Source organism: Aotus nancymaae, unplaced genomic scaffold (assembly GCF_030222135.1).
Source record: "Aotus nancymaae isolate 86718 unplaced genomic scaffold, 86718_ANA_hifiasm-v0.15.2.pri h1tg000108l, whole genome shotgun sequence".
Taxonomy (NCBI): Eukaryota; Metazoa; Chordata; class Mammalia; order Primates; family Aotidae; genus Aotus; species Aotus nancymaae.
Genome location: NW_026988523.1, coordinates 40,452,311 through 40,464,672, shown reverse-complemented (window position 1 = coordinate 40,464,672; position 12,362 = coordinate 40,452,311). Strand labels below are relative to the sequence as shown.

The following is a 12,362-nucleotide window of genomic DNA, read 5'->3' as shown; positions in this document are numbered from 1 at the left end:
TGGCGTGATCTCGGCTCACTGCAACCTCCGCCACCCAAGTTCAAGCAATTCTGCCTCAGCCTCCCGAGTAGCTGGGATTACAGGTGCACACCACCACATCTAGCTAATTTTTATATCTTTTTAGTAGAGACAGGTTTCACCATCTTGGCCAGGTTGGTCTCGATCTCTTGACCTAGTGATCCGCCTGCTTTGGCCTCCCAAAGTGCTGGGATTACAGGTGTGAGCCACCACGCCCGGCCTCTGAAGTTACTAAGTCCTTGACTGAGGCTGGGTCCCCTGTATAAAGTCTGGGGATTTTGCTGATGCCAGATACAACACTCATCCTTTAAAGTCCAGCTTCATTCCCATCCTCTTCAAGATGCCTTCCCTTATTTTGCTGGCCCAACTTGATTCAACTAAACAAAATTTACTGAGAACTTACATATGCCTCAGTAAACTAGATGTCAATGACACAACCTGGAACAAAGAGCTCAGGAGTATTCTCAAAGAGCCCACCCTCTGGTGAAGAAAAATAAGTAATAAAAAATTAACATGCAGCGTGATGATAGGGGGAGCACATACACAGAGATGACGTCTATCTCAGCCAGCTGCTTCCATCTTTTCCTTCCCAGATCTCTGATAGCTTCCACTATCTATAAATGAATTCCCTGTTCAGCAGGAGTTTGAAGGATGCATTCATGCAAATAGGAGCATTAGCTGAAATCAACTCCAAGTAGAGTGGTTATGACAGTATCTTTGGAGTCACATGCAGCATGGTACATTGGCAACTGAGCTTCCATTTTTTCAAGTCCACCACAGTCATGACATAGTTCTGGTCACTCTTGCAACTTCCATTCACACAATTGTAAATTAGTCCTCTCAGGCTGTAGTGATGTTTACAGATTTCTACCAATTCTCAGATGCTTCCTGATCTTTTTTTTTTCCCTCGAAGTTACTAAGAACAACTATCATAAAACTCTCATTTTGCTATCAGCATGATTCTATGTCTTTGTTTATTTGTAGTATGTCTAGAACGATCATGTGCATGTCTTTTGTAAATGACTTTGGGTCAAAACCGCACAGAATAAATGGCACAAAGAAAATCCACGTTGGAGAAAATCACACCATGTAATTCAGAATAACATAGTAGAACAGGCGTCAGCTGAGGTTATTATAAAATGATGTGCTAACTCATTAAGGTTACTATAGAGTCTGCCAGGCCAGCTCTCATTGGCTGAGAATGTACAATAGAAGTCCAAGCATAGAAAAAAATATTAATAAGAGACTAAAATAGAGTTATTATATGTTATTCAAGAAAAATATTTCAGAGACAAATGAATTAAAAACAAATATCTGCAACTCTGGCGACGTTATACTCAGTCACTTATTTCTGAGCACAGTAGGATTCTGTAGGAAATTTTTATATACCCTTGTTATAGGAAGGGCTGCTACTCCCTTCTAACCCACAGTGAAAACGCTCTGTAGACAGAGACACTGTCTTATGAGTATTTTTAACATCTCATAAACTCAACCATGTAGCAGAGGCCAACTGCCTTAGTCCATTTGGGCTGCTATAACAAAATACCATAAACTGCATAGCTTATAAACAACAAAAATGTATTTTTCATAGTTCTGGAGGCTGGAAGTTCAAGATCAAGATGACAACAGATTCCATGTTTGGTGAGAGCTGTTTTTTGGTCCTTGTATGCGTCACCTTTTTGCCACGTCCTCATAGGGTGGAAGTGTGTGTTAACTCTCTGGGGCGTTTTTTAAATAAGGGCACTAATCCTAATCATGAGGCCTCTGCCCTCCTGCTCTAATTACTTCCCAAAGGGCCACTTCTTAATGCCATCACCTCGGGGATTAGGATTTCAACATGCACAAACTGAAACTAAAGCACAGCCCATAGTGCCCAGCAAAGACTAGTATGTCAGTGAGACTAGCTGAACGAGGCTGAAGGACATAATAATCACAACGGGCAAAGTCTCATGCCAGAGTCCAGCATTTAGGGTTTCATTAGGCTGGGGTTTCTCAAACTCAGTACAACTGACATTTTGGGACAGATTAGCTTTTGTTGTGGGGTGCTGCCCTATGCATTACAGGAGTTTAGCAGCATCCCTGGCTTCTGCTTACTAGATGCCAGTAGCACACACATCCCACCACCCTACAAACCCCCAACTATGATGACCAAAATGTCTCCAAACATTGCCCAATGTCCTCTGGGGGGCAAAATTGCCCCCAGTTGAGACTGCCGCATTAAATCCACCTCCATTAGTTCTCTTTAAATCACAAAACTCTGGTCTGCATAACAGAAATTCCTGATGTAGAGAGCAGAATTCTGTTATGTTAAGAGGGAATACACAATTATAGCTAAACTCCAATTCTTACTTTGTACAAATTTCTTTACACTCACCTATCTACATTATTCTAACGAGACACTGGGACAACTTGTAAAAGCACGTACGCATATGTGCAGGACAGGAAGAGAAAAAATAGAAAGAGTTGGATTTATTGGGGTGGTTAAGCAGGATCGTGGGTGAATAGTTTACTTCTATTCAGCAGCAGCCTTTGTGGTCCCAGGCTTTTGGTGGCCAGATAATTCCCTCAACTCCATGACCAGGTGACCGAGGAGAACTCTCACATCCTGCATGTGTTTGAGAAGAAGGCCAATTTGGTGATACAGATGGGGATCTGGCATCCCCGGAGGAGAAGAGAAGCCTGGATCCTCAGAAGATGGAGTTGGTGGCGGAGGCAGAGGCCCAGGGGGCTCCACAGGAGCAGCTCCCGGAGCAGCTGATCTCTGAGGAGCTGGATTCGAGGTGGGAGGTGCAGCAGAGGTAAGGGGACCTGGATTACCGGGCAGGAGGCACATATAAGAGTGAAGTCTGACTCTGGCCCTTCCCGCCTATCCCTGGCAATCTTTCTTGTTCTCTGAAAGTGGCTGTGGAGCCCAATGACAGTAGGGACTTGAGGACGCTAGTGTCCCTTCTGGTCCAAATTTTAATCTCAAGCTTAGCCATCTCTGTTTGAAATTCTTCAGCAGTGAAGCCTCATCATTGAACAGCTAGAACTATTAGCCAGGTCTTTCTCTATCAAGGCTGAATCTAATTCCCTGAAGCATGAATGTGGTAACTGGTTCTAGGTCAGCCTCTTTATTATATATGACATTAGTCTAATTCCTTGTGCTTAGGCCAGCCTTCAATTTTTTGAGGACACCTCTGCTGGCCTTTGAGTCACCTCCTCTTCAGGATAGCATCTCCAGCCTCTTCCACTATTTTTCATATGACATGGCTTCAAGCCCCCTTATCACCCTGGCCACCTCCTCTGGGAGTATTTCAGGTCCAGGGCAGCCTTCTTAACAGTGGCTCCCAGAATTGAACATAGACTTCAGACTAGTCCATCTTCATTCTAGATATTAAATTCCTGTAAATGCCCAGAGAGCATGGGGGGATCCTAACACTTGTGGGGTAGCGGATATGGAGCTGCCTCAGCTCTTGGTCTGGCGAGGTATGCACCACAGTCTGAGGCAGAAGTTCTCTATTTGTGCTGTCTCTCATCATCAGGGATTCTGGCTCATTGTTCCTGCCTCCTCTGTGTCCCTCCTTAACCTGTTCACACTGAACCCCAGCTTACGGGCCCATTCGTCCTATCTGCCCTTTTCACTCACACCAAACAGACACCTGTACTCATGAGAACTCACCCTGCACTCTGAGCTCTAGCTGGGGGCTCTGTTTCCAAATGTGGTTGTCCTCAGTGGTTGCCTCACACCAGTATGACCCAGAGTGACCTTCCGAAGCTGTGGGGATCTGGAAGTCCGAGGACAGTCCCCTGCTTCGCACTGTCCTCCCGTCCTTGTAGAAGGAGAACAGGAGGCGGGCAGATGACCTCTGCAGGGGCAACTCTGTCTGGCAGCTCAGGGTCACTGGGCCTCCTGCTTGAGGTTCAGCTGAGGGTGCAGCTCTGAGAATTGGGGCTGGAAACAGTTCTGGGGAAAAGATAGGCAAGAAAGAAGAGCTCAGCCATCCTGCATACAGGTAGACAAGTGCAAGCGAGGAGCCTCGGGGAGTCATACTTCCTTTCCCATTTCCAGCAGGAATGGGCTCTCTTAGATTCCATTTGAATCTTTCAAGTTCTTTCTGCAAGTAGATAGGACTAGGAAATATCCAGAGATGGGCAAATCTGATAGTAGACAGACACCCAATCAGTGAACGCTGGGAAGCATAGATGTGGGTGGTAGGAACCACGCTGGACTCTGAGTGGGGCTGGACGACTTGAAAAGGCAATGTTGAGGTCTCATCCCTTTTGAAGCCCAACTTGGGCATTTGCCAGCAACCTGCTCCATAAACTTTTGATGATCTTGTCACTTCCCAGCTAAAGGAAGACAATTTGGGCTCCCTGTTTCTCCTTACCCTCCCCCGCCATGAAGATGCTGCTTCTAGCTCTTACCTTGGACTGTGATGGCCACAGCAGATGCTGTTTCTGGGCTCCCAGGACCAGGGCTCTGGAAGATGCCACTGCAGTGGTAGTGCCCGCTGTCTGCCTCTTGTACCACGGCGATGGAGAATTCCCTGTTAGGCCCGGGAGGACCCAGAGCTGAGCCATCTCGGTAGAAGGTCACCTGAGTCAGTGGCCAGTCTTGCCACGCCTGGCAGCGCAGAACTAGCGGGTCCCCTTCAAATACTGGCTTGGCTGGACCTTGGAGGATCAGCCAGTCTATGGTTCAGAGAAAGAGCTGCGTGTCACCCAGGGCCTCCTTGGGAGCTACCCCCGGGGTGCCCACAACAGATTCCCCTAAGCTTTCTCTGAGGGTCCAGGTAAACTCTCACCCCTAGTTGGGAGTATGGGACAACTTCCCTAGGGCCTAGGACTGAGAGTGCCCTGGTTGCTGTGGGTGGAAGACTGGGGAAAAAGTACGTCATTCTGTGGCCAGTTTCCTGGGGGACACCTTCCTGGGTGGGCTCTGCGGCTGAAAGAAGGGGTTTGGGGCACTGCTCAGGCCTTCCCAGGACCTCACCGTAGGACACAATCAGGTGGAAGGGTTCACTGAAAGTGTAGCCCTCGATCTGGAAGCCAGTTTCCCTTGGGTCGGTCAAGTCATCCTCCGTGTAGCAGCTGCTCTCCTTGGTGTGGACAGGCCCCTCACACTGCAGCGTCTTGAAACTGGCAGCTGAACAGGGCATGGCCCAGGGAGAACCAGAACATGATGCCGCAACTTGGAGAAGGAGGACAGGTTCCTCCGTCTCCCAGGAGAATCATCCTTTTTAGAATGAGACTAGTAAGACACCAAAAGCTTTTTTTTTTTTTTTTCGGAAAGACCCCTGTGAGTGTCTCAGGGGGATAGCTTTGACCTTGATTCACGGGCATCCAGGTGCTCTCAGCAAATGCACTGTGATTTGGAGAAGAGGAAGGAGAGAGAATGAAAGAACGGTGAACTCACTGGCATGACATCCAGCTGCCGGTACTGGAAACCAGGAGCAAAGACAATGGTAACCCGAAGGAGGGAGGGATAGGAAAGGAAAGGGAGACATCGGATTCTAATGTTCAGTGGGTACCAGACCCTGCTAGCACTTGTGTGCAGCATCTTATTTCATCTTCACGAACTTTTCCAGGTATGTGACTTTATCCTCATTTTATAATCTTAAAGAAACATGCTTAGAATACCAAAGTAACATACTCAATGCTTAAAAAGAGACTAAGCAATGGAGCAGGAAAGGCAGGTACACCTGAGTCCAAAATCAGTGTTCTTTTTACTTCACTGTGCAGATATGTTCTGCTTCAGTCCTCAGACCTTCCTCAGGGACTTCCTTTCATGTTCCGATTTTCCCAAACTTCACTTGGCTCCTTGAATATGTTAACCATCAAAGAGCTTCCAGTACCCAGCGGTGTCTCTCCTGTCTTCCTCCCTCATGTGGGTCTTCATTTTTCAGCCATCTCCACTTCAGTGTCCTCTGCCACTTTGAATTTTCCCTAGCAGTGGCACAGCGCTTTCTCTGTCTTTTCCTTCTACCCTACCCCACTCCTCCCAGTCCATACTGGTAACTATGGAGCAATTCTTTGCTCCCGATTGAAATTTAGAGTTATCCATTTCTCGCCACGTCTCCTCAACCTATCTCTTCCCTTCGTGGTAGACCCAGGCAAGGGAAGTGGCATTTCTCCCATCTCTGTGACTGCTCCTTATCTCCCTAGCTATTCTCCCCTCCCCCAGCCTCATGACCATTCACATGTGCACACTTCTTCACTCCATCCGACTGTCATTTTGTGCCCCACTTGCCTGTATTCTCTTCCACTCCCAATAGCCCAGTGTTCTTTGATTTTGTAATGTCCCTTACCAAGGCCCCTCCCTACTTCCTAATTCTCATCACATCAGTACCAGGTGTTTTCTTTCCATCCTCTGTCAGCTCCCTTCACTGTAATGCTACCTCTTTTCAGTTCCCCCACTGTCACTCAACTGTACTCTACCTCCTCGCCATTTTTTCTTTTTAAAAATAAAATCTTGTCCAGGCACAGTGGCTCGACCTTATAATCACAGCACTTTGGAAGGCTGAGGTGGGAGGATCCCTTGAGCCCAGGAGTTCAAGACCAGCCTGGGGAACATAGAGAGACCCCGTCTCAACAAATAATTTTTTAAAAATTGGCCAGACATAGTGGCACTTGCCTGTGGCCCCAGCTACTTGGGAGGCTGAGATAGGACAACTGCTTGAGCCCAAGAGGTCAAGGTTGCAGTGAGCAGTGATTGCACCACTGCACTCCAGGCTGGGTGGCAGAGTGAGACCCTGCCTCAAAAAACAAAATAAAATCTTGTTGGGTTACCAGGAGCTCACTCAACAAACCTTAGGTGGTAGATATTATTATTTTCATTCTACAAGTGAGAAAACTGAACCAGAGATATAAAAAGTGATTTCCTAAGGTGACATACAGCTGGTAAACAGAAGAGGGGCTTGAAACCGGAGTATCTGATTTCAAGTCTGCAGTTCTTGTCACAAGACAAAAACAAGGAAACATTGCCCCTACCCACAAATAGTTCTCAATTTAGTAGAAGACACAGGTAGATGAAAATATCAGCGTAAGTAGGAAAATATTATAATAAGAAAAGTGTATCACAAGCAGCCATTGGTGCAGAAAGGGGCGTTCAAGAAAAGCTTCCTGGAGAAGATACCACTTAAGCTGAGTCTTTAGGGAAACCTATACATTTGCAAGGAGGAGGGGAATAGAGGGTCATGGAAAGAGCTGATTTTAGGTGAGATGGTGGCATAAGCAAAGTCTTGAAGACAGGCAAGAATCTGGTGTGTGAATATGTAAATATGAACGGATTGGGATTTATTAGAGCATAAATTACAAGACTCAGAGGGTAGGAAAAGTTCAACCAATGTCAGGTTCTGCTTGGCTTTTTGTACCACGATAAGGAATTTGGGCTGGTTAACATGAATTTTAGAAATTACTCTGTCTGCATAGTACAGAATTCATTTCAGGAACACAAGGTTAGAACAAGGAGATTAGTTAGGAAAATACTGGACTAGCCCAAGTTGTAGAGGATGAGGGCTTGTCCTAAGACATTAGTGATGTTCCAGGGAAGGGACTGCTTCTACACACACTTCAAACAATTTAGGAGATAAAACTTACCAAACTTAATGGTTGACCAGATTTAGAGAATGAAGAAGAAGGAGGAGTCTGGGGTGTTTCTCAGGTTACTGGCATTGTAAGGGTAGGTGCTGGTGTCATTAGCTGAGATCAGAAATTGTGGAAAATGAATTTGAAGAGGCTGAGGCCAAAAGGACAGATAAGTTGAGCTGTGGTCACGTGGTGCAGGGACACCTGTGAGATATGCAGGTAGATATGTCTGGTATGAAGCTTGATGTTTGAATGTGAAGCTCAAAAGCATGGCTAGGGTTGAGGATATGATTTGGGACTCTTAAATGCAGAATTAGTTATAGTGGCAAAAGTTGTATAGACAAATAAGCTCATGAAGGAGATTGTGTAAAGAAAGAGGGGTACAGAGGCAACACTGTAACTGTAGAGAACACTGGTGTTTAAGCGGAAGAGAAGAGAAGCTATTAAGGGATCAAGAGAAGTCCATGTAGTAAGAGGAGAAAAGGGTGTCATGGAAGCCAGGGTGATGGAGAATGTAAGAAGGAAAAGTGATCAACAGAGCCCCAGGCAGCAGACAAGTCCAGCAGTATATGAACTGAAAAGTATGCAAAAACCCAGTCAATGCAGAGGTCATTGTGCCCTAGACGAAACCAATTCCAGTGGAAGTCAGGCCGCAAGCATTGAGGAGTGAATGAGAAGTGGGGAAGTGAAGATGGCAAGTGCAGACTATTCTTTCAAGAAAACTTGTCTTATACATGAAATGAAAGAGTTGAGATTAAAGCTAGAGAGGACATCATGGTCAGAGGGGACTTTCAGGATGGAAAAGGCTTGAAGATTTTTATATTCAGAAAGTCATTCAATCCTGCACACCAAACTTTCTTACACCTACCCTTATTATTCTACCTGCTTCTACGGAGGGCCAGAATTAGTCCATGTTTCTTTCCTTCAGATCCTTTCCCCAAAGTTAAGCATAGCTCCATTCCCACACCAATATTCAAGTATTGTACTTACCCAGTAGCGTCTGGGCTGCCCAGAACGCAACAAGGGAAAGGTGGAGGGCCCCAGCCATGAGGACACAGCCCAGCTTCATGGTGACTGTGTTTAGGTCTCCTGCAACCCTAACACTGATTTTCTTAAACGTGAAACCTCTCAAATTAGAAAAGAGGAAGTAAATCTAACTGTCTCATCTCCTTGCATCTGGGGTCTGTTTTCATTTTCAAGTTTGTAATTGGCTTTCATCAGATTTGGCCAATGTGCCTCCAGCATCATCTGCATCCTTAGGGCTGTGACAAAATGGTAGCACTCTCAACTGTTCAAGAATTTCCCCACAGAGCTCAGGGGCCTTTCAAAGCATATCATTGTCTGATAGCCAGCTGGCCTTCATGTACACTCTGGGAAAGGTCAGTACAACCACCACTCTTTTCACTAATGATGCAACTGGGGACAGAAGGTGGCACATGGTTAGAAAATCACTGGGAAATCGATGAGAATTCAAATGTCCTGCTCATTCCGACACGTATGTGTTCTAGTGACTAGAAGATAGGGAGACAGAGAAGGAAGATTAGTCACGGCACCAAGTCAGATATCAGATTAGTCTCTAGTAGGCTCTGGCTATCCAAAGCCCACACAAATTTGCACACAAATTTCTCTAGACTCGTGTCAGTTCTTTGTTTCTGCAGCATGACTAAGGCTGCTCAGTCTCAGTGGAAATATGAGTACAAGTCAGGGATAGTCCACTGGGAAAGAGTAGAGGAAAAAGAAAATCTATTCCCAGAGGATCCAGCAGTCAGCCCAGGGCTTAGGCTCATAGCCAAAGCTCAAGCCACTGATCCTGAGGAAATTAGAGACAGAGGCATCTGATATCTTTAGAAACCCGAGGAGACTTGGGAGTAGGAGCAATGTAGAGGCTACAGCCTCTCCCTTCGGCTCCAGGTGGCCTTCTGGGAACCATTGTCCCTGCCTTGGAATGCTTGCTATTTGTTTGAGGCCTTCTCTATGGCAGGGCCCATGTGTTTTCACATTCCTCCCCTTTCTTTCATCATAACACCCACCAGGTCTCCGATAGGTTATCTGGAGATGAAACAAACCATCAGAAATGGGGTAAGGTAGGCCAGGCACTGTGGCTCATGCCTCTGTAATCCCAGCACTTTGGGAGGCCAGGGGGCGCTCATCAGTGGAGGTCAGGAGTTCAAGACTAGCCTCATCAGCATAGTGAAATCATGTCTCTACTTAAAAAAAAAAGGAAAGAAGAAAAAAAAAGAAGTTAGCCAGGCAGTGTGGTGCACAGCTCTAGTCCCAGCTACTTCGGAGGCTGAGGCATGAAAATTGTGTGAACCCAAGAGGCGGAGATTGCAGTGAGCTGAAATTGCACCACTGTACTCTAGCATGGGTGACAGAGCGAGACTCCATCTCAAAAAAAAGAGAGAGAGAAACGGGGGAAGATAATTTAGTCCTGCTTGAAGGCAGAGAGAGGGACAGTATGACACTTCAGCTGTGCAAAAACCACAGATCAGAGCAGACACATCAACCACACGGGCATAAAAGAGTGGATCTTTCTGAGACTAAAATAAACATTTAGAACAAAATTTCCATCATCTGAGAGGCATATGCTTTTGTGCAGGTGGCCCCAGGGAGTCCAGGGGTGGTTGAATATGGGTGTTGGGGGAAGCAGTGAGGCAGTAAGCCTTGCAGCTGATGTGATATGAAGCCTCAGAAGAGGAAGAAAAGTCTAACTAGCCCTAATAAAAATTAAATAAATAAAATGTGTTTAGATGCATCTCCACTTCTAAAACTACATAAAACATAGACCCTCAGGTTTAGGCAGAGGCTAAGGGGCTTCTAAACAAATCACAACATCTTTCTCCTCTTCTTCTTCTTCTTTTTTTCTTGTTGGTGTTCTGCTCTTGTGGCCCAGGCTGGAGTGCAATGGTGCAATCTTAGCTCCCCACAACTTCGATCTCCCTGTTTCAAGTGATTCTCCTGCCTCAGCCTCCTGAGTAGCTGGGATTACAGGCATGTGCCACCATGCCTAGCTAATTTTGTATTTTTAGTAGAGACCGAGTTTCTCCATGTTGGTCAAGCTGGTCTTGAACTCCTGACCTCAGGTGATTCACCCACCTCGGTCTCCCAAAGTGCTGGGATTACAGGCGTGAGCCACTATGCTCAGCCTATCATTCTCTTCTAATGTCACCCTTCCTCCTTAACTGCTCTTACCATAGCATCTTACCTGAATAGAGACCCTCCCCTATACCATCTGCAGCAATTCTTCCAGGATCCACCTGTCAATATGGAAAGTAAGGAGCCCACTGAAGATTTGGGGTGAAGCTATAAAGTTCTTTACACTTAAATCTCCATTAAGCTGCTGGGAAAATTTACTCACTTGAAGTTTGATTGATGAACTGTTTAGAATAGATGTGATTCACTAGGGGAAAAAAACAACATTAGGTCTGCTGTGTGTTCATGGAGACTGAGATTCAGTTTATTGAGTAAGTCCCCTCATCAGGATCACCTCAGAACACTCAGAGATGGGACGAATCCCAGCTCTCATCCCATCCCAGACAAATTAAGTGCTGGATGCCCTCCTTTGCTATTCCTGGCTTGTCACTAATGGGCTAATGCTTATCTTTTCTTTATTTGTAACTGAGTAGATAAAAATATTTACTAAAAATGTGAAGGTGTGCCAAGCGCCGTGGCTCACGTGTGTAATCCCAGCACTTTGGGAGGCCAAGGTGGGCAGATCACGAGGTCAGGAGATCAAGACAATCCTGGCTAACACAGTAAAACCCTATCTCTACTAAAAATACAAAAAGTTAGCCAGGCGTGGTGGTGTGTGCCTGTAGTCTCAGCTGCTCAGGAGGCTGAGGAAGGAGAATCACTTGAACCCAGGAGGCGGAGGTTGCAGTGAGCTGAGATCCCACCACTGCAATCCAGCCTGGGTGACAGAGCAAGACTCCATCTCAAAAAAAAAAAAAAAACACAAAGTGTGAAGATGTAAAAACTAATAATGCAATGTATACTTTTGAACCCTTATATGGTTGAAGGGACAGAATAGTACTCTTATCCTTGAAGTACTGCATGGATCCCTGTCTGATTACAACCTTCCCTCCCCACCATCTTCAACCACAATCCTTACCTTGTATTTATCACTGTCTTTATTTCATAGTAGTAAACATTTTGTATTTTTTAACTTTTTGTAAGTGGAATCATACTGTATTTATCATTTCAAGAGTTTCTTTCTTTTATTTTTATTTTTTTATTTATTTTGAGATGGAGTCTTGCTCTATCTCCCAGGCTGGAGTGCAGTGAAGCAATCTCTGCTCACTGAAACCTCTACTTCCTGGGTTCAAGTGTTTCTTTTGCTTCAGCCTCCTGAATAGCTGAGTAGCTGGGACTATAGGCTCATGCTACCATGCCGGGCTAACTTTTGTATTTTTAGTAGAGGTGGGGTTTCACCATGTTGGCCAGGATGGTCTTGAACTCCAGACCTTGTGATCGTCTGCCTAGGCCTCCCAAAGTGCTGGGATAACAGGCATGAGACACTGCACGCAGCCAACTTGCTTTCTTTTAACTCAACTATATGTTCCTGAAATTCAACCAGATGCTCTCTGTAACCATAGTTCACTAATTGTATTGCTGTGAGAAAATGTATTCCATCATGTGATCATGTCACAAATTATTCTATTGACAATGGACATGTGAGTTATTTTCAGGTTTTTGCTGTCAAAAACCATGCATCTATTCATGTCCATAATTTGTTATTATAAGAAGTTTCTCTAAGGTACATGTATAAATGGAAT

General features: G+C 45.5%; 1 protein-coding gene across 1 annotated transcript; it reads right to left on the bottom strand.

Moving 5' to 3' along the window:
• Positions 1-1,082: 1,082 nt before the first annotated feature.
• On the bottom strand, positions 1,083-8,721 carry FCRLA (Fc receptor like A). The gene is made up of 5 exons (XM_012449587.3): positions 8,578-8,721; positions 4,994-5,146; positions 4,426-4,692; positions 3,680-3,964; positions 1,083-2,826 (listed from the first exon to the last, which is right to left on the bottom strand). Exons 1-5 carry the CDS (start codon positions 8,654-8,656, stop codon positions 2,531-2,533), a joined length of 1,080 nt encoding a protein of 359 aa, XP_012305010.2. The 5' UTR covers positions 8,657-8,721; the 3' UTR covers positions 1,083-2,530.
• Between the last annotated feature and the right edge of the window lie 3,641 nt (positions 8,722-12,362).